General features: G+C 50.0%; 1 protein-coding gene across 1 annotated transcript in view; it reads left to right on the top strand.

Moving 5' to 3' along the window:
- LOC119437534 (TATA-box-binding protein-like) overlaps positions 1–27,117 on the top strand; it is a 195,870-nt gene that overhangs the window by 125,382 nt on the left and 43,371 nt on the right. The window contains exon 4 of the mRNA XM_037704539.2: positions 1,478–1,541. Coding sequence (XP_037560467.1) covers positions 1,478–1,541 — 64 coding nt within the window. The remainder of the gene's footprint in view (positions 1–1,477; positions 1,542–27,117) is intronic.

Raw genomic sequence — 27,117 nt, 5'->3', positions numbered from 1 at the left:
AACTTGACAGCACCTACTGCCGCAAGCAGTTTACAGCGCACTATTAACTCTGAGAAGCCAAACGTATTATTTTCAATTCACTGAATTTGATACCTTGCTATTCTGATTAAAGCTCTGGAATCATACTACATGCGCACAGAGTTTCTGATACGCTGGATAGGTCTTTCAGAGTAAATTCTTTAGCAAACGAAAATATTACATATTTTTCGTCGTAATTACTTTTACTCCGTCATTTTACTGTTTTCCTTTACGATTCTACTCTTGATGCATGGCCACAAATAAGCAGGAGAAGTAATTTTAAACTTCTTTGATGTGAAATAGTGGACTGCTTTTAAGGGATTCAACTGTAAGGTACTTCTGGCTGTTTTCAGTTTTTGGTCAGTCTTTCGCCCTGCTTGGACTTTTTGTACATTTGATACATCGTCCTGTGTATCACTTGCGCCTAGGTGCGGCCTTTTTTTATATCGAAGCTGTATAGCTCCACCTCCCAATGGGTCTGTGGTGTCCGTATGCAACTCGGGAGCTGCGCGCCGCGTGCGCCGCTGGGTTTCTTGGAGCACCAGTAGATGGCGCTCGCCTCCGCACATCCGCGGCAGCGGCGGTGCCGACCATGCGCGCGAAAGAAAACAAATAACCAGAAAGCTCGCTTACGCGCATAGCGTTCGCCGCAAGTGCTTCCCAGTAAAGATTACGGTTTCATAAATTGCAGTTTCCGGGAAGCTATATTGAAAATGTAGAAGGCACAGCGGCTTAAGAACCCGGTTGAACGCGATTGGCTGAAGCGCCGCCGGCGACGCTCTGACGTCCCGCAGTGAGGATTATTGTCTTCTGCATGTCGCCCACGATACGTTAGATTACGTTAGGCTAGCGTACAAGGCGTTTGGTGGCGTGGCGTACTTTCACAGCGGTTGCAAAAGGCGTCGAGCTTGGACGGCAGCGTTTCAGCCAATCGTGTTCAACCGCGGTTGCTAAGGCGCTGTGCCTTCTATATTTTCAATATATGCTGCCACGAAGCGGCCACTGTAGCATACGAAACAGGCAGTGACATAACTACACCTTCGTATTTAAAAGAAAAACCCGCCTAGCGACTGATTTGTGTTGTGAATGTGTTTTGGAAAGGCAACGTATAGTGAGAACCCCTGAAGAGCAGCGTGCATACGAGGCGCGGCGAATGTGTGATTAAGTGCATTTTTGTTGTCTCTGGTCCAATCTTTGCTATAGGTGCACGAAGTAGCGGCGCAAGCCAAGTCGCAGGCCGTCGAAACGTCTTATATTGGCTAATAAATAGGTAAAATGCACGTGAATGTCGCCATGTGAAGAATTTCAAGCTACATCGCAATGGGTGATCGTTCTAGTTGTCGCTTACAGCTTAGCTGTCCAAACACCTTCCCAGCGTGCATTGGACACCAATTTTTTAACGTGTGTTTGTTTCTTGTATAGTGCAAAATTGTTGACAGCACTCTTCATCCTTTTACAGTGAACTTCAGGCCAAGACCGCAGCGAGGAAATTTGCACGCATAGCACAAAAGTTGGGATACAACGTAGGTGCACTTATTATATTCTATAATTGAAATGCTTTCATGAAGTGTGCACTGATATGTTTGCATGTTTCCTTGTGAACACTAAACGAATTTCTCTTTTATTATGACTAAGGTGTTGAGTCAAAGACGCAGCATATTCGGCTGCATATTTCACAATTCATATGTTCAGCTTCATGCAGTAAAAAGCTTTGTGCAGTAGCTTTGTGCGTCGAATTGTCGCTACTGCAAACTTAGATGGTGGTAAAATATCTTTTTTTTAGAAAACGAGACAGGGGCAAAGAACACTTGGTGAACTAAACAAGAGAAAACGTTGTGTACTGACAATATATATAAATATGGAGAAGGGGTTTATTGGCGGTGTCCGTCAAGGACGCTGCGAGTTCCAAGAACGGCGAGGCAGCGTGGAGCACCGTCTCCAAAAACACCAGCGACCAACAGCGCGAGCAGAGCGGGCCGAACGTTAGCGATGCCGCTGGACGGAGGCGCGTCTTCTTCTTCACAATCGCCCCGCAGAAAAAAAGCCATCCTGGCGACCTAAGTTGTTGTTTGCAGAGGGTCATGGTAGGGCTTGACACGCGCCACGTGGATGAGGTCACGTCCACGCCGGCGCATGTCGTCAGATGGAGAAAGTGGCTCGATGAGAAAATTCACCGGGGACGTTTGCTCCAAGAGGCGGTAAGGCCTTTCGTACTTTGGAACGAGTTTTGAGGAAAGGCCTGGAGTTTGGCTAGGAACAGCCAGCCATACAAGAGACCCTGGAGCATACGTGGGACTGGGCAGCGAGTCGGCGCGGCCTTCCTTCTGGCGCTGTTGTTCTTGTGACGTAAAGGTGCGCGCGAGCTGACGGCACTCTTCGGCTTGTCGGGCAGCTTCGTACACAGGTGGGCACTCGGAAGCGTCAGGACGGTATGGAAGGAGAGTGTCGATGGTATGCAATGGCTCCCGTCTATATAGGAGGAAGAAAGGTGAAAATCCCGTTCTAGCTTGTATCGCGGTGTTGTATGCGAACGTCACAAACGGAAGTACGCGGTCCCAGTTACCATGATCAGTTGCCACGTACATCGTGAGCATATCATCGAGAGTGTGGTTAAACCGTTCCGTGAGCCCGTTAGTTTGCGGATGGTAAGCCGTGCTCGTGCGATGAATAATATGGCATTCCGAAAGCAGAGCTTCGACGACCTTCGATGACCTATCACTGAGAAGTTCTCGAGGTGCGCCATGTCGAAGGACAAGGCGATGCAGGACGAAAGAGGCTATATCCCGCGCTGTAGCATTCGGTAGAGCAGCAGTTTCGGCGTAGCGTGTGAAATGGTCCACAGCGACTATGATCCACCGATTGCCATCCGGTGTCATGGGAAGCGGGCCGTAGAGATCAATGCCTACGCGATCGAAGGGTTTGGCAGGGCACGGAAGCGGCTGCAAGGCGCCAGACGCACGTAAAGGTGGTAACTTGCGACGTTGACAGTCAGGGCAGCACTGAACAAACTTTCGTACTAAAGTGTACATTCCCCGCAAGTAGTAGCGATGGCTTATACGTTCGTAAGTCTTAAACACTCCGGCGTGGCCACATTGCGGATCATCGTGAAAAGAGGCGCAGATTTGGGATCTTAAGCTGCGGGGAATGACTAGTAGCCATCTACGGCCTTCAGGAGCGTAGTTGCGTCGGTGAAGCAGCTGATCACGAATGGCGAAATTAACAGCTTGGCGTCGGAGGGATCGGGATACAGGAGTCGTCGATGATCCAGAAAGATCGGCGAAAAGAGAAGCGATCCACGGGTCGCCGCGTTGTTCGGTGCCAATGGCGTCTAGGTCAAGAGATGACAGGGGGTGAGCGCGAGTGGTTGCGCAGGCCGAGTCGGGAGGTAGATGTGAACGGGACAGGGCATCTGCGTCAGTGTGTTTGCGTCCACAGCGGTAGACGACGCGAATATCGTACTCTTGACAGAACGGAGCGTCGAAGGCAGACGACAGGACGGCTCCTGAGTGAAGGGGACCAAGGAAAGTTGACGGGCAACATCCTCGCGCACGAAGTCCTGAATCTGCTGAAGCAGTGGAGAGGTCGGAAACGGCAACCAGACTCCCTAGTGAGTCGGTGATAGACAGAGGCTGCCGAGTCAGGGTGCGTTGCTTCTTCAGCTCTTCGTAGCTCTGGCATAACGTGACTACTTCAGAAACGGTGCGCGGATTCCTGGCCAAAAGCATCTGGAATGCGCCGTCATCGATGGCTTTGAGGATGTGCTGAACTTTATCAGCTTCGGGCATGGCGGCGTTGACACGTTTACAAAGGTCGAGGACGTCTTCAATGTAACTGGTGAAATTTTCACCAGTCTGCTGTGCACGGGCTCGTAAGCGCTGTTCAGAGCGTAGTTTGCGCACAGCAGGTCGACCAAACACTTGAGTGAAAGACGTCTTGAAAGTTGACCATGTCGGGATGTCGACTTCGCGGTTATGAAACCAGAGTTGGGCAATGCCAGTAAGATAAAATATGACGTTGGTCAACTTCGCGACGTCATCCCACTTGTTATGCGCACTCACCCATTCATACGACGTAAACCAGTCCTCCCCGTCCGTTTCATCTGTACCTCTGAAGACCTTCGGATCACGTTGCCGAGGAACCCCGGTGCAGATGACGGGTTGGGACGCAGGCGCCGGCGGGTCGGTGTTGTCGGTCATGATGGGCGGAAGCGTTCGGGTTCGTAGCTCCAGGGTTCAAGTGGCGGGGGAAATCCAGCAACCTCCACCAATTAAGAGGTTTATTGGCGATGTCCGTCAAGGACACTACGAGTTCCAAGAACGGCGAGGCAGCGTGGAGCACCGTATCCAAAAACACCAGCGACCAACAGCGGGAGCAGAACGGGCGCGTTGGCGATTCCGCTGGACGGAGGCGCGCCTTCTTCTTCATAATATATGTATGCACACACACACAGTAGTCTCCCTTTAAGGCGAACTCGAAGGGACCATAAAAATTTGTTCGTCTTAACAGTCGAACCTAAACTTGCCTTGAACGGTCAACGAACTAGACTTACAACGGGGCCAAATGACATAAAAAAGCATTTATTTATATTAACTACATAGAAAACTGTCTTCAAGTGGTACTCTTGGTTGGTTTAATCCAGTCGGTGATGGATGTTTGTCACTTTTGTGCAAATCAGCGTTCAGCCACAAACGACGTCATCTAACCTAATGACCTTAAAAATCCTTCTGTGCCTTCGCGCTGCTGGAAAAAGTTCACTAGGGTGTTCAAGCAGGCATCGGTCGGCTTACAGGTCATCGGTGGAGGATCCGGAATATTCGCCTCCAGGATCGGTAGCGGAGGCGATCACTCCGAATGTTCGTCTTAACCGACGAGTACGTCTGAGGCGGTTCGTCTTGAGTGGATTTTTTTTTGCATAGAGTCTATGGAAAACTAAACAAACGCTCCCATGTTGTTCCTTATATGTGAGAATTCGGCTTGACCAAGCTCGTCCTAACGAGAGTTCACTGCATATGTATATATATATATATATATATATATATATATATATATATATATACAGGGTGTTTCAGCGAACACTTTCAAAATTTATTTAAGGCTTCCTGTGGCCGATAGCCCAATTCTAGTTCATGAGCTGGTCTACTCGAAGAGGCGGACATTACTTGCACAAGAAAATGAAATGCATAATTGGATTATTACCGAAAATTCACTAATTAAGTTTTTAACTAATTACCTGAGGGCCCATATTGCAATTTACAAATTGTAGCAATAGAGTTCGCAAGGCGGATGCACTTGAAATTAATTCTCAGGTTGACACCAGTTTCGAGATATTAATTCCCGAACTTCGCGGAAAAATGCATTGACTTTCCAGTTAAGTTTGCGCTTCAATGCAGGAAGAAACTAACTGGAACGCCAATGCATTTCTCCGCAAAGTTCGGGAATTAATATCTCGAAACTGGTGTCATCCCGAGAATTCGTTCCAAGTGGATCCGCCTTGCTAACTCCACGGCTACAATTTGTAAATTGCAATTAAAACTGCAGTTAAATTGCAATTAAAATTGCAGTTAAAAACTTAATTAGTGAATTTTTGTTAATCATTCAATTATGCATTTCAATTTCTTGTGCAAGTAATGTCCACCTCTTCGAGTAGACCAGTTCGTGAACTAGAATTGGGCTATCTGCCACAGGCAACCTTTAAGAATTTTTGAAAGTGTTCGCTGAAACACCCTGTATATATATAGCTACATATAATCATATCATAAGAAGCCAACAAACAGTGACACGAATGACAACGTAGGGGAAATTACTTGTACATACTAATTGAATGAAAGAAGTGATAAATTAATGAAAATGAGAATGGATGGAAAAACAACTGGCCGCAGGTGGGGAACATTCCCACGTTTTCGCATTACGCGTACGATGCTCTTACCATTGAGCTACAGCGGCGCCTTTTTCCCATCCACTTTCAAGGGTATTTATGTTTTTCAACTAGAAATAACCCTGGGAGGATATATATATATATATATATATATACATATATATTGTAATGAAGAGAAGCAGACAGACAATCGGCCTTCCGCCAGAATTCCTGGTTTACTTCTGCCTCTTTGTCGCTCGCGGTCCGTGCGCTCAAGCCCCAGTGCGCATCTTTGTCTTCACACTCGGCCACACTGCGGACCAGAAAAAAAAGGATCGACAGTTCATTTTAAAATTGGCAGTTCAGTTCCAGCGCCGGAACCGATCTTGAGGCGTGACACGTGCACGGCGAAGTTATTTCTTTTACGCCTGTCTTGGCTGGCACCTGGAATTGCGGTGCTCACGTGCCAGGTGTTCTATGCGTTCAGTACTCTTGAAGGGCCCTTAAAACCTCGGTAGTAACTTCTGGCCTGGCGCGCTGACTCCCCTTTGTACCCTCACCTCGTCACCGACGTTATACACCGGAGCAGGTCTATGTCGGAGGTCATAGTGTCGTTTCTGCGTTTATTGCGCTTGTGAAACTCTTCTGATCGCTGCTGTTCTAATATTTTTAATGCCGGACGCTCGGTCGGCGGAGCAGGCGATGGTAACTGGAGTGTCTAGGCTAAGGACCGCTTTCAGCTGGGGCACCTTCCGTAGACGGTTTCATATGGCATTGTCCCGGTAGACGTCTGTAGCGCCGTGTTAACGGTGTAAGCCTCTGAATGAAGGTTAACGTCCCAGTCGGCGTCTTCTTTTTTCCCTATTTTCGTATACGGAGAGACTCGTGGCTGGATGCTTTGGTTAGATCGCTCCGTAAGGCCATTTGCCTGGGGATGAATGCGGCCGTGTAATGGTGCTGCACTCCAGCCCTACTAAGGTAATTTCTTAGTTCGCGACTGCGGAATGTCGTGGCACGGTTTGATATTAATTTTTTTGGCAGGCCATATCTCCATTGAAATCGTAGCTTCAGGTAATCGATTAGGTGGCCGGACGTGATAGATGGCACAGCGGCCACTTCGACGTACTTCGACAAATAGTCCACGGCCACAATGATGTAGCGGTTTCCTGCTGTAGTGATCGGTAGAGGTACGATGTAGTCGATGCCAACAGTGTAAAAAATAGTTTCTGGCAGTGAAATAGGTGTCAGTAATCCAGGCTGGCATCCTGGCAGTCGCTTATATTGCTGACACGCTTCACAACTGGCGACGTAGGAGCGGACATTGCTTTCCATCTTCGGCCACCAGAAGCGCTCTTGTATTTTGCGGAGCGTGGCTCGCTGGCCGATGTGCCCTCCTTCCGGAGTGTCATGAATGGCTCGCAATATTTCAGATCTAAAACAACTGGAAATCACTAGGAGGTGACGTTCTTCTGAGTGGTGCCACTGCCGCCGATACAGCGTGTCATCGCGTAACACATATGTGGAATTCTTTCCCGTAGCAGCGATTGAGGCAATGATGGAAGCTAAGTCTTTATCTTCCTGTTGGGCTTTGGAGAAGTCTTATTGCGACAAGAAAATGCGACTCTCCTCGTTTTAGGACACGCGGTCAAGGGGGCTCCGTGAGAGGGCATCGGCGATGTTGTTTAGCCCCCAGCACGGTGGCGCGCGTCATAATCGTACTCTTGCATCGTGATAATCCATCGGGCAAACTTATGCTTCAGCTGCTGCTTTGAGAACATCCATGTTACTGCAGCATTGTCAGTCACAACTGTGAACTTGTGCAAAGATAATGCCGGAAATTATCATCCGCACTTCATACCACCGCTAGACATTCCAGCTCATTGGAGTGGTAGCTAGTGCACTCTGTATCTGAAAGTTTGCGGCTCGCATATGCGAAAATACGTTCGATACCACCAGGGTCACGTTGCACTAGTACTGCTCTAAGGCCCATCTGGCTGGCATCTGTGTGCACCTCCGTAGTCCAGTCGCATTGAAGTGATTTAGTACGGGTCAGTGAGTTAACCGCTGCTTCAAAGTTAGGAAAGCGATTTCTTGTGGGGCGCCCCATTAAAATCAAGCTCCCTTTTTAAGTAAATTGGCTAGAGGAGCGGCAGTCGATGCGAAGTGGGGAATAAATCTGCGCAAATACGAAGCCATACCCACAAACGACTGAACTTTTTTCAGGCAAGTTGGTGTAGGATATTCTGCCACAGCAGCAATGCGCTCTGGGAGCGGCTGGATACCGTTTGGAGAAATAGTATGGCCTAGGTATGAGATCTTGGAGATACCAAACTGGCACTTGTCGCGCTTCAACCAAAACCCTGCCTCATAGAACCTGTGTAGTACTTAGTCCAAATTGCGCAGATGTTGTTCTTCCGTTGCGCCAACGACCAAGATGTCGTCCAGATATACGAGACAAGCTTGGTTCTTAAGAGGTCCTAGCACACAATTCATGGCGCGCTAAAAGGTACTGGGAGCCGTGCGCAACCAGTACCTTTTAGAACCAAGACACGCGATATGGGCTGCGGCGCACAATGGAACTGCCGTCGGTGCCGATGCGATGTACCGCGACGGAAGTGCACCCCAGAATCTTGGAGTGGCCGTCAAACGAAATGCTGTGTTTCTGAAGAAAGACTAAAAGTTCTGTCTTCTGCGCAGCAGTCAGAGTCGGATTTATCGTGGCAGTTAGAGCAGCGGTCATAGCATGATCATCAGTAATGTAAGATGGAGGTGGTGATTCTGTGCAAAGCGGAACCAGCGAAAGAGGTTCGGTTTCAGCGAAGGAAGCCACGGTGGTGTCCTGGGGAAGTACAACTGGCGAAGAAGGGTTAAGTGCAGTGACCAAAGCTCCACTTTCCTGAGAACGCCCCAGGCTAGGATGAATGGTAAGTCCCTTAGATATACAGTGACCGCACGGTGCACGGAGCTCGTCACCATTAACGATAATGTTGGAAGTTAGTGTCAGAATATTCTCATCGCCCGGGGGAATGAAACAATCGGCAGTTGTTACGAAACGCAGGCTAGGAGCGTCGGCATCAGATGAGAGTTCAGTTGCTTTCATTTCAATCAATCGTTGACAAGATACCGAAGCCGACGCTGATGAAAGGAAGTCCCATCCCACGAATAGGGGGTGAGTACACGAAGGCAGCACGATAAACTGAATATGGTGAAGGATGCCATCAATAAACACACTGCGCTGTGTAAGCACCAGAGGGTTGAAAAAGATCTGTGTTTGCATACCGAAGGGGAGGGCCACAATATCGCGTCTTCACTTTTCTCAAGCGGGAACACAAGTCCATACTAATAACACAAAGGCATGCGCCCATATCCCCCAAGGCTTCTGTCCGTACACCTTCAACGAAGCGTACACCTTCAACATACACCAACAATATATTTGACGGGCGCTCCTGAGGAGTTTGATGCAGTACAAAAGATGCAGCTTTCCCTCCTGAAGCTGCACAGCTTCGTTTTTCGGGCGATGAGCAGAGGATGAAGTCGCTGGTCGCAGTGGTGAAGAGGAGCGCCAAATCGATGAAGGAGATCGACGACGCGGGAAACGGGAAGTACTGGCTGCGCCGAAGTTTGGCGGACATGGTGAACGACGTGAATAAATCGGGTAAGAGCGACGATGGTTTGGTCCAGGAGCAGAAAAGCCATCCCATTCAAAATCGTCATAGCCAAGCCTTTCGTTTTGCTGGCGACGTCGACAGAACATTGAAATATGGCCGCAGATGCCGCAATATAAACAGACCGATCGAGGAGGGCGCCAGGCATTGTAAGAGTCAGGCGATGCGCTCGGAGTGAGAGGACTCGGCGAACCTTGCACTGCGGGCGGCTGTTGATTTGGTTGCCGAGCGGGTGGTACAATAGCGTCAATCTGAGCATAAGTTGGTGTTGGCAAGTAAGTTGGTGTTATATATTGTGAACGCTCATTGTGCAGTTCATCATTGTCTTCATTTGTATATACCCATCCTCATAATCATCATCATTTTGTTGGGTTAGTGTTCGTGGGCTGTCTCGCGCTGTGTGACGATACAAGAGTTCTGCCTTCGTCCCGGGCCTCGTCTCATAAGTGGTGGAGGTGCGGGGTATCCCCGTCCGCTTGCTCTACTGGTCACCCCTGGAGCTCCGCTCTGTTCGACGGTTGGGCTCGCCAACACCAGTCATGGCACAAACCACCGCATCCACTGCTGCGACCACCTCAGCACCGCCAGCTAGCCCTATTTGGTCCGTCACCGCACCGCAACGCGACCCTCAGGTTTTTTCTGGCCTTCGCGGCGAAGACGTGGAAGACTGGCTTGACCAGTACGACAGGGTGCGCGCTTGCAACCATTCAGACGAGTTACACAAGCTCCGCAACGTTGCCTTCTACCTGAGGCATGTCGCCCAAACTTGGTTTTTCAATCATGAGCGCGACTTCCCTGATTGGCCAACATTTACTGCGCAGCTGCGACAGATATTTGGCACACCTGCAGGGCGCTCCGAACTAGCGAAACAGAAGCTCGCTACCAGCATCCAGGGAGCCGAGGAATCCTATACCTCTTACATTGAAGACGTTCTAGCTCTCTGCCGTCGCGTTCAGAGTGACATGCCCGAACTGGAACGTATCCGCCATATCCTGAAGGGCATCAACTCCGTCGCTTTTCACGCCCTGGTTATTCAGAACCCCACTTCCGTTAGTGACATCATCACGACTTGCCAACGACTTGCCACGATCTGCTCCTTTCGTCTTCCACGCGCTTCCTGCGACGCTCAGCTTACCGGCAACGACGAATTGCGAGCGCTCATCCGCATCATTGTGCGAGAGGAGCTTCACGGCCATGCTCCGGCTAACACCGCCATTGCGTCTGTGCGCGCTCCTCCTCCCAATTTGCGCGACATCATTAAAGAATTGGCATCCATGCCAAGTGCCACACATGCCCGGTCCCCTCCGCCTGTTTGTGCACCTTCTTACGCCGAGATTGCTTCGCGACCTGCGGTCCCAGTTCCATCCGCACCTGCCACCGTTGTGTGCGACCACCTGGCCTCGATGGCAGCGAAGGCCCCCGTGCAACCATACGACTCTACCTGGCGACCTACCCGCCCAGTATGTTTCTACTGTGGCATATGTGGTCACATATCTCGTTTCTGCAGCCGGCGCCAGCATGATGAACGGCGTGGCTATTCCGCCTATGAGAGAGATTATGTGCCCAGATCGGACGCCTACGTTCCAGGACCCTATATATCCTCATCACGTCGCTCGCTCTCACCTCCGTTGTCCCAAAACATGTCCCGGTCTTCTCGCTCACCCCGTCGTCGTTCCCCGTCTCCGTTCCGCCGTACCTCATCGCCCCTGCGTCCTGCCTCCACTTCTTTCGACAACCGTCCGGAAAACTAGACGCTGCAGTTTTTGGAGGCGAAACTGCTTGTTTACGAACTGTCCCAATTCCTCCTGCTCGCCCGACTAATTTATTCGCTGTTTGCGTGGAAGGTGTTTCTGTCGACGCTCTTATTGACACTGGCGCCGCCATCTCTGTTATTCGCCGCGAACTACGCTTCCGTCTACGAAAAGTGCAAACTCCGTATGTTGGTCCGGTCTTATGTGGCGCCAATGACAGTCCGATTTACCCTACCTGACAGTGTACTGCCTCTGTCCTCATCGACGGAATTCGCCATCAAATACAGTTTACTGTTCTTCCGTCGTGCGCTCATCCGATCATCTTAGGCTGGGATTTCTTGTCAGCTGCATCTGCTGTCATTTCGTGCGGACAACCGCTTATACATATTACGGACACCGAGCTCTCTGTCGTTGCCGATTCCTCGCCGCCCCACCTTGTCAAAGCGGCAGATTTTGTTCTTCCACCCGGCCAAGCCCGCATTCTCACCATTAGATGTAGCGAAAATAGCGACGGCAACGCAGTGGTTTCCCCTTCTGAGCGCTGAATTTTTCGGGGAATCGCCATCAAGAGCTTCTTGTCTAGTGCGTGTCTCACGCGGCTGTGCCAGTCTGACCGCCTACAACACGACATCAGAAGCACTTCCGCTGCCGGAGGGGTCCACTGTTGCCATGCTTATCGACGCAGCACCAGTATGTGTCGTCACTGTTTCGTCTGTTTCCTCCTTCGCCGAGTGTACGCCCACGGACGGTTCACCCAGTGCTCTCAGGGCCACTGTGAGTTCAGATCTGAGCCCAACTCAGACTGATGCCTTGCTGACCATCTTAAGGAAACACCAACCTTGCTTTGACGTGTGTTCGGATGGCTTGGGTAAAACAACCGTGGCCGCTCATCACATCGAAACCGACGGATCCCGCAACCATTCGTCGCCGCCCTTACCGTGTATCGTCTGCTGAACGGCAAGTTATAGAAGAGCAAGCTTTCTCGGATTAGCGTCGTACTTCTGCCGCTTTGTCCGTGGCTTCGCGACTATCGCAGCTCCTGTTCATAAACTCCTGACCACGACTACACCCTTTACCTGGACGAATGAATGTGAAGCCGCCTTTCAGACCCTCAAAGAATGCCTCACATCAGGACCAGTGCTTCGTCACTTTGATCCCACATCCTCTACTATCCTCCACACTGACGCAGGTGGGCATGGAATAGGCGCTGTCCTGCTGCCGCGGAACCACGCGTCTGAAGAGCAAGTCGTGGCCTACGCGAGTCGTACTCTTTCTCCTGCTGAGCGAAACTATACTATCACCGAACGAGAATACCTCGCCATCGTATGGTCCATACAAAAGTTTCGCCCCTATTTATATGGCCGCCAATTCACAATTGTGACTGACCACCATGCTCTGTGTTGGTTGGGTCGCTGGGTTCTGCGTTTGCAGGAGTACGACTACACGATCACATATAGGTCTGGCAGGCAACATCAAGATGCTGACGCTTTATCTCGTTGCCCACTGTCGCCAAATGCCCATGTCTCACCTTCCCTCTGTTCGGCACCGCCCAGCCAACCGACCACAACGATTGGCCCCGGTACGGTTCGTGACCTCGGTCGACATTCTGTCCTCAGAAGACCTCGCTTCCCTCCAACGTGCAGATACGTACTGCCGCACGATTATCGACCGGCTTACTGGCTTATCCCGTCCTCCCAACAGCCGCTTAAGACGACCACTGGCACGGTTTAAACTTCATGATGGCTCATTTTTGCGACAAGTTTACCACCCTACAAGTCACCGATGGGTCCCAGTCGTCCCTCGCTCACTTCGACTGCAAATTTTACAAGCTTTTCACAACGACGCAACGGCTGGCCACTTAGGATTTCATAAAACCTATGACCGCCTTAAGACTCACTGTTTCTGGCCTGGCCTGTCTACTATTGTTGCCAAGTACGTCAGTTCGTGTGCGTCATGGCAACATCGAAAACGTTCGACCTCTCTTCCCACCGGCCCTTTACAACCATTGCCGTGCCCGTTTCTTCCCTTCGAATTCGTGGGCATCGACTTATACGGACCCCTTCCGCTTACTCCCGCGGGTCACCGCTGGATTGTCACCGCCGTGGACCATCTCACTCGCTACGCTGAGACGGCAGCTCTTCCTTCTGGTGCGGCCCCTGAGGTCGCCGAGTTTGTCCTGCAAGCCATTATATTGCGCCATGGTGCACCTCGTGTTCCTCTAAGTGACCGTGGCAAGACATTTCTTTCCCATGTTCTTGCTGAAGTCCTGCAAGCCTCAAACACCATTCATAAAACCACCTCTGCGTACCATCCCCAGACCAATGGTCTTACCGAGCGTTTCCATCGAACTGTGTCCGACATGATCTCCATGTATGTGAAACCCGACCACACAAACTGGGACACTATACTTCCTTTCGTCACGTTTGCATATAATACCGCCGTTCAACGCACAACAAACTACAGCCCCTTTTTCGTCGTGTACGGCCGTGCACCGTCTTTTATTTTGGACACGACCTTTCTCTCTACGCCTTCTGTTCCATCCACATCTCTGCCAGAGGAGTTCGCCGCCCGCGTCGCCCACTGCCGCGAGATTGCGCGCGCCAACACCGCGACCATTCAGGACAAGAGGAAAGTCCGTTGTGATGCGACCCGTCGTGTCATTTCGTTCCGACCAGGCGACGAAGCTCTCCTCTGGACACCTGTTCGAGTGCCAGGGCTCTGTGAAAAATTTCTTCACAGGTATCGCGGCCCATATACCGTGCTGAAAGAACATCTGCCGCGAACTATCGCGTAGCTCCTGTTACCTCGGTTACTGACCGCCGTTGCCGCAGCACTGAAATTGTTCACGTCTCTCGCCTGAAGCCGTATCTTCGGCGTTTCGACCGTTTCTGACTCGCTGCCTTGCCGGCCGCTTTCGTGAGGGGGGGAAGTTAGTGTGAGCGCTAACTGTGCAGTTGATCATCGTCTTCATGTGTATATACCAATCCTCATAATCATCATCATTTTGCCGGGTTGGTGTTCGTGGGCTGTCTCGCGCTTTGTGACCATACAAGAGCTCTTCCTTCGTCCCGGGCGTCGTCCAATATATATATATATATATATATATATATATATATGCCACTACACTCCTCCAATATGTTCTACCGTAATATTCGCACCCATATGCCTATTTCAGTAATGGCTACCTATTTACGGCTGTTGCAATATAATTTTGGTTGCTGTGGCTGTTCAGCCGTGTCTTTTCAACCGTGCCTTCAGTACTTTCCACAATGGGGCTGAGGCTAGGTTCTCTTATTTTTGCAGAAGTTATGGCTCTGTCTGGATTAACTTTGAGAACAGCTTCTGTTTTAAGAACTTCCACGGTGAGAAAAGAGACGCCACTTTCTTTATCGATTGCAGGTGATGACTGCGGTGTTTTCGTGTTACCACCCCGGTAACACTGCAGCAGTTTATCAGCAAGTCACTCCTAGTAAGTGAAAATAATTAGAAATCATCAAAACGAGCTTTCAGGTTGTCGTGATGCTGACCGCGACGCTTCGTGTCATTTCGTGACATGACGAGTTTCGACATAATGATGCAAGGTTGTTATTTGCTATCCTGCAAAGTGCCTCCAGCGGCCAGTTGCGCGGCAACTTTGCGTGTATTGCCGTGCTTCTTTCACGCTCGGAAAAAAAGATTTATTGAGCACGTATTGAGCAACAGAAAGCTGTATCTGGAGTTTTCTGTGTTGCTCTACAATTGTGCCATTGACACTTTTCATACAATTATAATATTTGAGAAGTTTATAAATAATTAAGACTATTCTATAATTAGGCGGAATTCAAAAATAACCTCACTATCTCCTTGCGACGGCAAACAACATTACCTTGGTTCTGTCCAGCTACGTGGTATTTGAATACTTTAAATCTTGGTGCAGGATAGTTGGGACACCCTCTCTATCCTCCAAATTATCAACTCGGAAAAACAGATTTCTGTAGTCTCACAGGTTAACTTCCGGAACCCTACATACTCGTGGGTAATTTTAACGCTCACAACACCCAGGCGGGAGACTCCCGTTGTGACACGGGAGGTCGACTCATTGAAAATTTTCCTCTCACCCCTAATGCATGCCTGTTAAGAAGTAGCCGAACTACTGCAACGTCCAACACAACTCGTATTCATCGACAGATCTAGCAACTGGCACTGCTTCTCTTTTGCCTGGCCTGGAATGAAATGTCATCAAGAATAGCTTTGGAAGTGACCGCTTATTGCTTGCAACATTAAACTTAATAGCCATGCATGACAACCCTCGCAATATTCGAAGATTAAAAGTAGCATTGGCTGACTGGGGGCATTTTAAGGAATCAACTTATTTCCACAATATTTTATAAACAATTTTACTATAGATGACGCTGTAGCACATTTCGCCGCTTTTATAATTCATGCAGGTGAAAAGCAAGTTTGCCCCACAAACGAATGGTGGTTCACTTAAAAGACGTGTTCCCTGGTGCAATTACAACTGTACATTCGCGATAGAGGCAAAATTAAGCATGGGCCATATTTTCTAAATCGCCACATGCGGGAAATCTTATTGAGTTTACACACAATTAACCGCAGGAAAGGCGCAAAGTCAAGCACAAAGAGAAAGCTGGTTAAAGTTAATCGTAGGTATACGTTGATACACACAGACATCGAAAATGTCGAATGGCTAAAGAAGGTTAAAGGGAAAGAAATCCATGCATTGCCTCTGGTGAACTACAAAGGGAATATCTTGGAAGGCCAGGCAGACTTTTGTGGGGAGCATATTGAGCGTGCGTCAAGCTAAATGCACGATTCATAATTCTTGCTCAAACACACGTTCACTGGGTCGGCTGTTCTATTCTGCCCCCTTCTTCGTCTTCCTCGCGCTCCCAGCGCCCGAGTTCCGTTGCCGGTCTTCGTCATTACACTCGGCCACGCTGCGACTGGCGTACCCCTGAAGAAGAAACACGTGGCACTAATTTAGACATGTCGACGGACGTAGTTCTTAATGCGCAACACATGCGCGGCGAAGTTATTTCGCTTTCTTTTGTCAGTGCGCGAGTGAGAAGCAGAAGACCGTACACGCCAAGTGTTCTCGCCCAGGCATTCGGTAATAATAAAGGGTCCCTCCGACTTTGCGCGCAATTTGTTTGACGAGAACGGTGTACCTCCTTGCACCCACACCTCGTCGCCGATATTGTATTGCGGTGCGAGACGGCGGCTGTGGTCGAATTACCGTGCTTTCGGCGTGTACTATCGGCCAAAAAAGTTTACGGACCAAGGGATCTGACAAAAAGCTGAATATTTCCGCAACCTCAAAACGCAGGCTGGTATTTCCCATTCCTGCCTCTACTGGTATGTATGAACAACATTGTGATGTACGGTTTTACTGGGTACTTTTAAAGGCTGCTCGGATATTTAGCGTTTTATGCGATCCCGTGGTCCGTAATCTTGTTTGGCCGATCGTACATAGCAGTGGTCGACCTGTCGGAGAGGAGCTTCTTAGGGATGCCGTTTCTCCATTCGAAGCGGTGCCGTAGAAATGTTATGACGCAGCTGGCGGCAATGATGATGATTTATAGGCATCCCCTTTGAAACGGGGCGGGGACAAATCATCACCTAGCCTCCTTGAGTTACTCAGGTATGCTATTAATGTTTTTCCTTTTAGCGAAGACAAAGCAGCGACCTCTATGAACTTGGACAAGTAGCCCATAGCGATGATAACATATCGGTTGACCACTACCGTTGTTGGTACAGGCCCGATGTGATCTATTGCCACAGTGTGGAAAATTGTCTCAGGAGGCGTAATGTGTGTAAGGAATCCATGTTGACACCAGAGACGCTGTTTGTGTTGTTGGCACACCTCACATCTGACGACATACGAACACACATTCTTATCCATTATCGGCCACCAAAAGCGTTCTTGTGCCTTGCGCAAGGCAGTTCGATGGCCGACGTGGCCTTCTTCGGGTGTGTCGTGGATGGCACGCCAAATACTTGAGCGCAAGGAGCTACGAATAAGAAGGTAGCGTTCGTCTTGCTTATTAGCCCAGTGTCGTCGCGTTGGGGATTCTAAACGTCTTGGTGGAAGAGCGTGATCCAGCCTTCTCGATTCTGTGGGGAGCCTTCCTCGGTTGTGTTTCGCGATAGAGCGTCCGCTACCTGATTTTCTGCCTAGCACGGTGACAGATGTCACAAGTGTAGTCTAGTAGCCGAGTGATGCATCGTGCATACTATTGTTTGAGATATTGTTTTTGAAACATCCATGCAATAGCGGTATTATACACTACAACCGTGAATTGTCAGCCGAAACTTTTCGTCTACGCTCCAAACGACAGCCAGGCACTACAGTTCATTCACGTGGTAATGGCGCTCCGCGTCTGGGAGTTTACGGCTGGCGTAGGCGACGACGTGCTCACGCCTGTCCGGGTCACGCGGAATCAAGACGCTAACCTGACTCGCATCGGTGTGCATTTCTGTCACCATATCTCGGTTGAAGTGACACGGAATAGGACTGTGTCAGCTGATGCTTGAGGTTTCATAAGGCTGTGTCCTGCGATGGCCCCCATTGGAATTGAGCTCCTTTTTTAAGCAGGTCCGTGATCGGAGCAGCAGTTGACGCAAAGTTGGAGACAAACTCGCGCAAATACTATGCAATTCCGAGAAACACCTGCAGCTGTTTCATACAGGTTGGCACTGGATAGTTGATTACGGCCTCTATTCATTCTGGAAGGGGCTGTACGCCGTCCTGGGTTATCTTGTAACCGAGATAAGATATTGTAGTAATCCCAAAGTGGCTTTTTTGACGGTAGAGTTGAAATCCGGCGTCATTGTAACCTCTTAAGTATTTTGACCAGGTTTCGTAGATGTTCTTCCTCCGTTGCACAGACAACAAGGATGTCGTCGTGGTACACAACGCAGGCGTGGTCTATCAGCGAGCCCAGCACTCTGTTTATGGCGTGCTGGAACGTACTTGGGCCTTTTCGCAGTCCGAAAGGCATTTGGTTAAACGCGAAGAAGCCAGAATTTGTGCGGTCGGCCGTCTTGCACTTATCGTCTTCAGCCACGTTTATCTACCAATACCCCGCTTTCAAATCTGACTGACTGAATAAACTTTATTGAAACCAGCAAGAGCTGGTGGCTGGGCCTAGGCCTCCCACGTGGGGACATCGATGTGTTGTCTCTTCGCCGCCTCGCAGCCTTACTGGGTCGCCCAGATATGGTCGTCGAGGTTGGAGCTACGCAGGGCAGCGTGCAATCTCGACGAGAGGGTCACGGGGTTAGTGCCGGGGTATTGTTTTGTACAGTCTCAAATCATGTGTGGAAGTGTGGCTGGCTGTGTCTTGCAGATATGGCACGTGGGATTGGGGTAAATGCCTGCGTATATCTTTTAACGGTGTAAGAAGGGGTAGGTATTGGTTTGTAGCAGGCGGAAAGTTGTAGCCTGCGCTCGGGCTAGCTTGTTGTGTGGGTCCGGGAAAGTTCTACGCTCCAAGTAGAAGGATTTTACAAGATCAGTGTAGCGTGTCAGGCGATCCCTACCGGTGGGGCCAGCCTCCCCGTCTCCCGCGCGGTTAACGAGCCCTCGTGCTGCGGAGTGGGTAACCTCGTTGAGGTTGGGGAGGTGCGGGTGGATGGTGCCTACATGAGCTGGTAACCAGACAAGTATATCCTGAGGGTCGGGTGAGAGGGGTGCTTGTTGCAAGATGCGCAATGCTTGACGTGAGATACGACCGTTGATGTAGTTGATAACAGCGGAGCGGGAATCAGAGACGATGGTATGGCATGTTGGGTCTAGTGTGGCTAGCGCGATGGCCACTTCTTCAGCTTCCTCAGCGTGTGGGGTTACCATGCTGATAGCATGGTGTAGAGAGCCTTCACGCGTTCTTACGGCTGCTAAGCGGGTGCCGTGGGGATATTCGACGTTGCTGACGAAACTTACACCCTTGTGGTCGTGGTGGGAGCCGTGCCACGTGCTGTGTGGCGTGCGCGGTTGTATTCGGGGTGCATATTTCTGGCCATAGGGTCGGCGTGAATACAGGCTCGTATAGTGGAGGGGATCTGGTGTTTATGGCCGTGTTGAGGGTGTTAGGTGATACCGCGCGAGGTGAGGATTTGGCGGCCCGTCGCTATGAGAGTGAGTCTCTCCAGCTGAGAGCTGCGTTGGGCCTCGATGAGCTCATCCAGTGTGTTATGGACGCCTAGTTGAAGGAGGAGGTCAGTGCTGGTGTAACCGGGGAGGCCGAGGGCTTGTTTATATACACCGCGTAGGAGGATGTTGAGTTTGGTCTGTTCAGCCTTGTACCAGTTTAGATACGCAGTAACGTGGGTGATGTCGCAAATTACGAATGACTGGATTAATCTGAGGAGATTCTCCTCTTTCATACTCCCACGGCGGTTGGAGACCTGCTTCAAAAGTCTCATGGGGTTGGGTGCATTGTTCTGGTTTTCGGCGAGGGCCATGCCATCTGCTCCGTTCACCTCTATGAGCATGCTGAGCACACGGATATTGGTATTGGTGACGAGGGGTATGGGGCTGCCATCCGTGAGGTGGAGCGCGATGTCTGCGTATTGGCGTTTAGCGTTGGGATGTTTTGGACGGCGGCCACGTAAAGTAGGCCTGTGGAGGAGTGGTTCGCACTTCGCAAGGGAGCAGCGAAGCCCCGTGCCTTGGAGATACGTCTCGCTGTTTCAATGGCGGATTGTAATGCCGTTTCATTTGGCCGCCACTGCCATGGTGGGCCCAGATGGTTGTATTGTCAGCGTAGATGGTGTGGGTGACACCGCCTACTTGCTGCAGCTCCTTAGCACGATCGATCATGATGAGAAAAGAGCATTAGGGAGGTAACGGAGCCCTGGGGTGTTCCCGCGCTGCCCAGAGTCCGGGCGTAGGAGCGGAGATTCTCCATCGAGAGGAAGGCCGTGCGAGTAGGGAGAAATTCTCTGGCGTGATTATAAGTGCGCGCACCGAGGTTAAGGCGTGAGATGCAGTCGAGAATGGTGGAATGGGCTATACTGTCAAAGGCTTTTTCGAGGTCGAGGTCGAGGCCGAGTATAGCTTTAGTAGTGCGGCTTCTACCTTCTAGCATATGGTGGTTAAGTTGTAGCATGGCGTCTTGAGTCGACACGTGGGCCCGGAAGCCAATGACCGACTGAGGATACGCTGCAGTGTCTTCCAGAAGGGTGTTAATTCGGGTGAGGAAGGCATGCTCCATAACCTTTCCCACACATGACGTTAGTGAGACGGGGCGAAGCTGATCGAGGCTAGAGGGTTTCCCAGGTTCGGGAATATGGATGGCCTTTGCTGTTTTCATTGCCGGGGAAATGGCACCATTACGCCAGCAGTCATTGATATAACCTGTGAGGTGGGTGACGGAGGCGTCATCCAGGTTTCAGAGAGCTTTGTTAGTAACCCCGTCGGGGCCAGGGGCAGAGAGGTTGCTTAATTTGTGCAGGTCGGCTTGGATCTCAGCGACACTAAAGTCTTCGTCCAGTGGGGGGTTGGGGGCCCCGGTGTAGGAGCCGTGAGGTTGCACTTGGCCCACGCGGAGATACTTGTTAGTGAGGTGGTATCCAGGAGGTGTTTTAGAAGCTTGCAAGAAGAGGGACAGTGTATCTATATCGTCCGTCAACAGAATTGCGCAGTGCAGTCCACTGTTGACGGCGGAGGGTGAGGAAATGGGCTTCGATTTCCTTGTTTAGGAGGGCTATTTTAGCGCGGGAGCGCCTGTTGAGAAGTCTCCCTTTCTAATAGGATAGCATGGATGTTTTAGCCGCGAGGAGATGGGCCAGTCTGCTGTCCATGCGCTCGATGGGGCTTCGGTGGTAATGGTGTGCGGGGCTGCCTTGGTACCGGATTGGAAATTTCGGGTCCTTGCATCAATGACTGCTATGCGTTCCGCGTGCTGGTCAGCGGATCGATGCTTGTGAAATGCATCCCAGTCAACCCAGGTGAACTCAGGGGGTTTAGCGGTAACTGCAGATATCCGAGGGATAAGTATGGCAGTGATGAAGTGGTCCCTACCGAGATAATGTTGTGTGTTGCTGCATTGGGTGTTGGTGACGTTCTTGGTAAATCTCAGGTCGGGGGTCGTCTCGCGGGAAGTGGAGTTGCCGAGGCGTGAGGCGAACGTGTGGTCTGTAATGACCTCGTGAGGCCGAGGTCATGGGAGTCTTGCCAGAGATTTTGAGCCGCCGTTGTAGAATAGCCGTATCCCCATACCGTGTCAGTGAGGTTGAAGTCTCTACCGATAACGAGGGGGTTGGTGCCAGCTACGTTAAGGGCCTTTTTGAAGAGGATGAGAAAGCGGCTTCGAACTTCAGCACAGGGGTGGCTGTGCACGTTAAGGAGAAAAATACTTTTCTTACGCTTCCTGGTGGGCATCAGTTCAACGAGAAGGTGTTCGATGTTTCGGACGTGGAGACTGCGTTCAATGGCGGTGATTCTCTTGCGGGCGAAGGTGCAGAGGCGGCAAGAAGCGTGTGACGGGATGAACGGTTGGTAGCCTGGGAGGGTGACCGAATCGATATGGGTTTCTTGGAATCATGATGATGTCTGGTTGCCGGGTGACGTTTTGTAGGTGTTTACGGATGACCGGTTGTTTGTGGAGATAGCCTGGGCAGTTCCACTGCCAGATAAGTGTATCGTTGTAAGTGTGGGCTAGAGCACTGCACGGGCCCGGGCCGGGCCGGGCCGTCCGAAGCGTTTGTCGGAGGGCTCGGGCTGGGCCCGGCATTAAAGCTGCGGGCCCGGGCCGGGCTCGGGTTTGAGGCCACGGGCCTGGGCCGGGCTCGGGCTTGAAGCCACGTGCCCGGGCCAGACTCGGGCCCCCTCATTGAAGGGCCTAAGTAGGCCTTCGAGCACACGCTACCGTTATGCATTGCATGGGTTCAGTGCATTCTGTGCCAAGCTGAAGTGACACGTGCAAGATGATTGTCATCATCATCATCAGCCAATATTTATGTCCACTGCAGGACGAAGGCCTCTCGCTGCAATCTGCAATTAACCCTGTCTTGTGCTAGCTGATTCCAACTTGCACCTGAGAATTTCCTAACTTAATCACCCCACAATTTTTCTGCCGTCCTGGACTGCACTTCCCTTCTCTTGGTATCTATTCTGTAGCTCTAATGGTCCATCGGTTATACATCTTACGCATTACATGGACGGCTCAGCTCCGTTTTTTCTGCTTAATGTCAGCTAGAATATCGGTTATCCCCGTTTGTTTTCAGATCCACACCGCTCTCTTGACCCTTATCTTATCACATGACTATATCTTATCAAAGAAAATAGTAAAACAGATGAAGTTCTAATTTTTAACAGCGGAGCTGTTTCAGCCGGGCCTAATGTGTCCACTGAATCCAAAAATGTGGGCCGATCCTGGCAGCAGTGCAGAAAGGGTCCAAGCGCAATGGCACATACACCTGTGAACTAGCGAAGCTCAGCCGGGATAAGTCTAGCTAAGAATGGTGGGGACTAGTTGCCTATCGATAGGCAATTGATAGCCAATCGATAGCTAGTCGATAATCGAACAATTATCAATAAATTCCCGAAAATGCTGGGGATGACTTGGTAGTGCTTAGCCTAGCCCAAATACGTGGCGAAAACCTTACGATAGCCAATCAATAGCTAATCTATAATGGATCAATAATCAATAAATTCGGATAACTTGGTAGCGCTTAGCCTATCCCAAATACGTGGCCAATATCTTGCAATATACAATCGATAGCCAATCAATAGCTAATCGATAATCAATCAATACTAAATAAATTACGAAATGCTGAGGGATGACGGTAGTGCTTAGTATAGTCCAAAAGCCAGGACTAGCTAGGTGCCCATCATCTCCGCTGTCTCTTTAGCATTGCGGCGCCAGTGCAAGCGACGCAATTTTTTTTTCTTTTCCGCAAAAATAAACATTGTTTCCGCGTAAAAAAAATAAATTATACAAAGAACCCCTCCTCAAACCGCTTCTATGTTACCGCTTTTGCGATCGCACAATTACCAGTGTCGATACTATGGTATTATTTTAGCGCTAAGGCCAGTTACTTTTGTGCTTCAATGCATAAAACAGCGTTTTCCTCAAAAAGTTAACTGGAACGCCCATGCATTTCGTCGGACACTTTGAAAATTAATATCTCAAAACTGGTTCAGTCCAGAGAATTCGTTTCAAGTGGATATGCCTTGCGAACTCAGCGGCTGTAATTGGTAGATTGAAAGATGTGCCGTAAAATATTTAATTAAAAAGTTGATTCACGTAATTATGTTAAATATTCAATTAGGCGTTTTGACCATCCATTAAGCCATCCATGTCAGAATTAGCTTGGAACTACATAAAACAATTAGCCTCCTTAGAGCGTCGTCGCATTAATGTGAACACAAGAAATCCTGAGATAAAACAATTAGCCTCCTTAGAGCGTCGTCGCATTAATGTGAACACAAGAAATCCTGAGATAGGGTCAATTCCATACTTCAGAACACTCTAGAAGTATCAGTCGTTAATACATTGCCCACCATTCACTTTGAACAGATACAAAAATGGCGGTAATTTCAGTAAGAAAGAAGTTAGCTGAGTCTTTGGTCGCTTGGAATGTATCTGATGTCATTGTTATTCTGCCTTTGTGTATGGTTCTGAGTACATAATGTAAATCCTGTTTCGTTTTCTTAGCAAATGTTGATCTTGTAAAATTCAGTCTCATGCTATGTTGTATAGCTGGTGTTGCGTTGTTTTGTATAGCTAGTGTTGTTGTTGTAGTGTTGTTTTAAATGCATTCTGTTAAAACTTTTTTCACTTCTGTTAACTCGCCGTGACGCAAATATTCTTTGTCTTTCCGTTCATAGCTATTTCGTCTATGAAGAATTCCAGTGATAGCTAGAAATATATGTGAATTATTGTGCATGTGTGCACACTGTTTGCTGTCCTGGTCTTATGGGTCACGTCAAGCTACATATGTAACTTTTCGTCCAAAACGACCGTCCAGCATGTAAACTGGGCAATAAATTGATTTCATTTGATTGATTTCGTCGGACACTTTGAAAATTATCTCGAAACTGGTTTAATCCTGAGAATTCGATCCAAGTGGATACGCCATGCGAACTCGGCGGCTATACTTCGTAGATTTAAAGATGTGCCATAAATAATTAATTAAAACGTTAATTAGCATAATATGGTAATTCTTCAATTAGGCGTTTTGATTTCTCGTGGAAGTAATGGCCGCCTCATCGAGTAGTTTAGATCAAGGATTATAATTGTGCTATCTGCCACAGGCAATCATTAAAAATTTGGTTCAGCTAAAATGAAACGCCCTGTATATTAAATGACATCATGGAACCATATCGTACAAGTCAAGGTAAGTGCATGTGCACCTCCAGAAAAATAGTAGCACAGGCAATGGGCCGGATTACTGATGTTCCCGTGGGAGAAACAAAGATTTCGGCCTTTTATTGCTTATATACTGCCGCTGATTGAACCTCGAGAAGGAGAGGCTAACAGATACGGTACAATCTGTAAGTAAAAAAAAAGAATTGTTTTCTTACAGGCCGGGCCTGGTCATGCACACGCGGGCCCTAGCTAAGCTTAGTAATAAACGCCCGGGCCCGGGCCGGGCCCGGGCTTGGAACCACGGGCCCGGGCCGGGCCGGGCTGGCGCTTTGTATTACAGACCCGGGCTGTGCTCGGGCCTCGTAAAGCGGGCCCGGGCCGGGCTCGGGCCGAAAAATCAGCCCGTGCAGTGCTCTAGTGTGGGCCATGATGTGGATTGAGGGATGCCATCATGGGCAGTGCCGGGGTTTCGTGGGCACGGGGAGCGGGCATGGGGAAAGTTTGTGGGTGGTTCTCAATGTTTGTGACACGCTGTGCCAGGGCGAGAAGGGCGTGTTGTATGGATTCGACTGCGTTATGGAGTGTTTCTATCGTGCTTTGAAGTGAGACTAGCATGTCCTTAACCTCTGAGCGCACTTGACCCGCGGCTCCCTCTTGGAGCGCCCGCTTTTTGGGGGCCGGTGTCAGTGGAGCGTTGTTGCTAGAACAGGGGGACGCTTCGGCGGGTGGTGTAGGAGCGGGTGTTTTTGATTGTTTGAGGTCGCGGACCTCTTGCGAGAGCTTGTGAATTAGTTCGCGCATAAGGGTGCTTTCTTTTTGAGGTGAGCTATTTCTGCGTTTTCATTGGTGTTAGTGGGTGGTGGGGAACGTGTGTTATGACCCTCTCGCGGGGCGCCCGTAACGGCTTCTGCGAAGCCCACCTTGTTAGTAGAAGACTTGGCGGGTGGAGTAGAGGTAGATCTGGATCAGCATCGGCGCTGTCTCGAGCGTGAAAGGGTCCGGGAACAATGTTGCCTCGATCGTGATGGAGACTGGGATCTGGAGGGGGGGTTGGAGTTCATGGGTGGGAAGTCGCTTTCTTGAAGAGTGGCTTGCATTGCAGCTCGGCGTTCCCCGATGCGTTTGCGAATAACGTACAGTGTGTTGTAGCGAGCTGTACACGATTTGTCGACCGTGAGATGAAAGCGCCGCACAGCGAGCGTTTTGGGTTGCACGTCTGATCGGGAGGTGGGTTGTGCGGACTGCGCAACCTCGGCAGATCTTGTTATTGGGAAAATGGCAGAAATCCATGCGGTGTCCAAGGCGGCCACATTGGTAGGAAATTTCTATTTGCTTGCGGTATAATGAGCATGGGATTAAGGTGGCTCCGTAACAGACCAGATATGGCACGTCGGCGCCGCTGAAGACGATGGAAACGGTGGTGGACGTTCGAATGCGTCTTGCGGCTACTGCGAGTGGGTTGCGGGTATCGAAGATATTGGAATTGATTTACTGTGGGATATCGGAGAGGGGATCCGTGGATGACTCACTTCATGGTGTCTTCGGCGGCCGTCTCGTACGCGTTAACATCGTGTGTGACCCCATTGACTTCAATGGATTTTATGGAGACGTACGGTCGGCGTTCTGCGGGCTTGGCGTACTGACAACGACAATGTTTTGTTGGGTGTTGGGGCACACTGTGTCTTGTTAAATATCCGCTGGGCTAAGCTGTGCGGCTTGGAATACGGCTGAAGTCACGGGCGGACTGCCAATTTTGGCGATGTTGAGAGCTCCCTTGGGCCGAATGATAATCTTGAGTTCGTTGGAAAGTAGCGGAGGCATGCGTCCAGTCTTGAGAACTGGCGCTTTGACTGGTGGCCTGGTCTTGGAGCGAGAGCGAGTGCTTGAGGTTTGGGTGGAGTCAGTTTGGGGTGAAGAGTCGTCACTCAGCTTCGCCAGTTGGCGCAGGCGAGTTGTTCGCCAGCCCATCTAGGCGGTCACTTCGAGATCCATGCTTGTTGGGGGGGGGGGGGGCAGAGAACTTGATCTGCGACACAAAGCACGCGCCAGTGCGCGCCACGTAGCCGGTACACCTGGGAGGCCGAACACCTGGCGTGCACGCCTGGCGGTGACGTGGACGATTTACAAAAGTGTTTGTAGCACTAGAAAATGGAGTGTCCCACCTGAAAATGAGGTGTCCACAGAGTCCTGGTAGCTTGACTGATCGATGGGTGTAAAAATTAGGCCACAATTCGCGCGAAAATGCTGCAAAATTATTTGACGAACATGGAGCCGACGTGAGCACGTCTGCACTCCTCGGCGATCGCAGCGCCACTCCCTTTCAAATCTAGAGAAGAAAATAATCTTGCATTTCGTACAGTGTCGGTAGCGTCGTCAATACATGGTAGCAAATATGAGTCGGGTATGGTGTGTTTATTTAGCACCCAGTAGTCCACACAACATCGTAGATTGCCGTCCTTTTTACGGACAAAAACGACAGGAGCAGCCCATGGGCTGGAAGACGGCCTTACGAT

This window comes from Dermacentor silvarum, chromosome 1 (assembly GCF_013339745.2).
Source record: "Dermacentor silvarum isolate Dsil-2018 chromosome 1, BIME_Dsil_1.4, whole genome shotgun sequence".
Classification (NCBI taxonomy): Eukaryota; Metazoa; Arthropoda; class Arachnida; order Ixodida; family Ixodidae; genus Dermacentor; species Dermacentor silvarum.
This window is presented reverse-complemented; position numbering and strand designations above follow the sequence as displayed.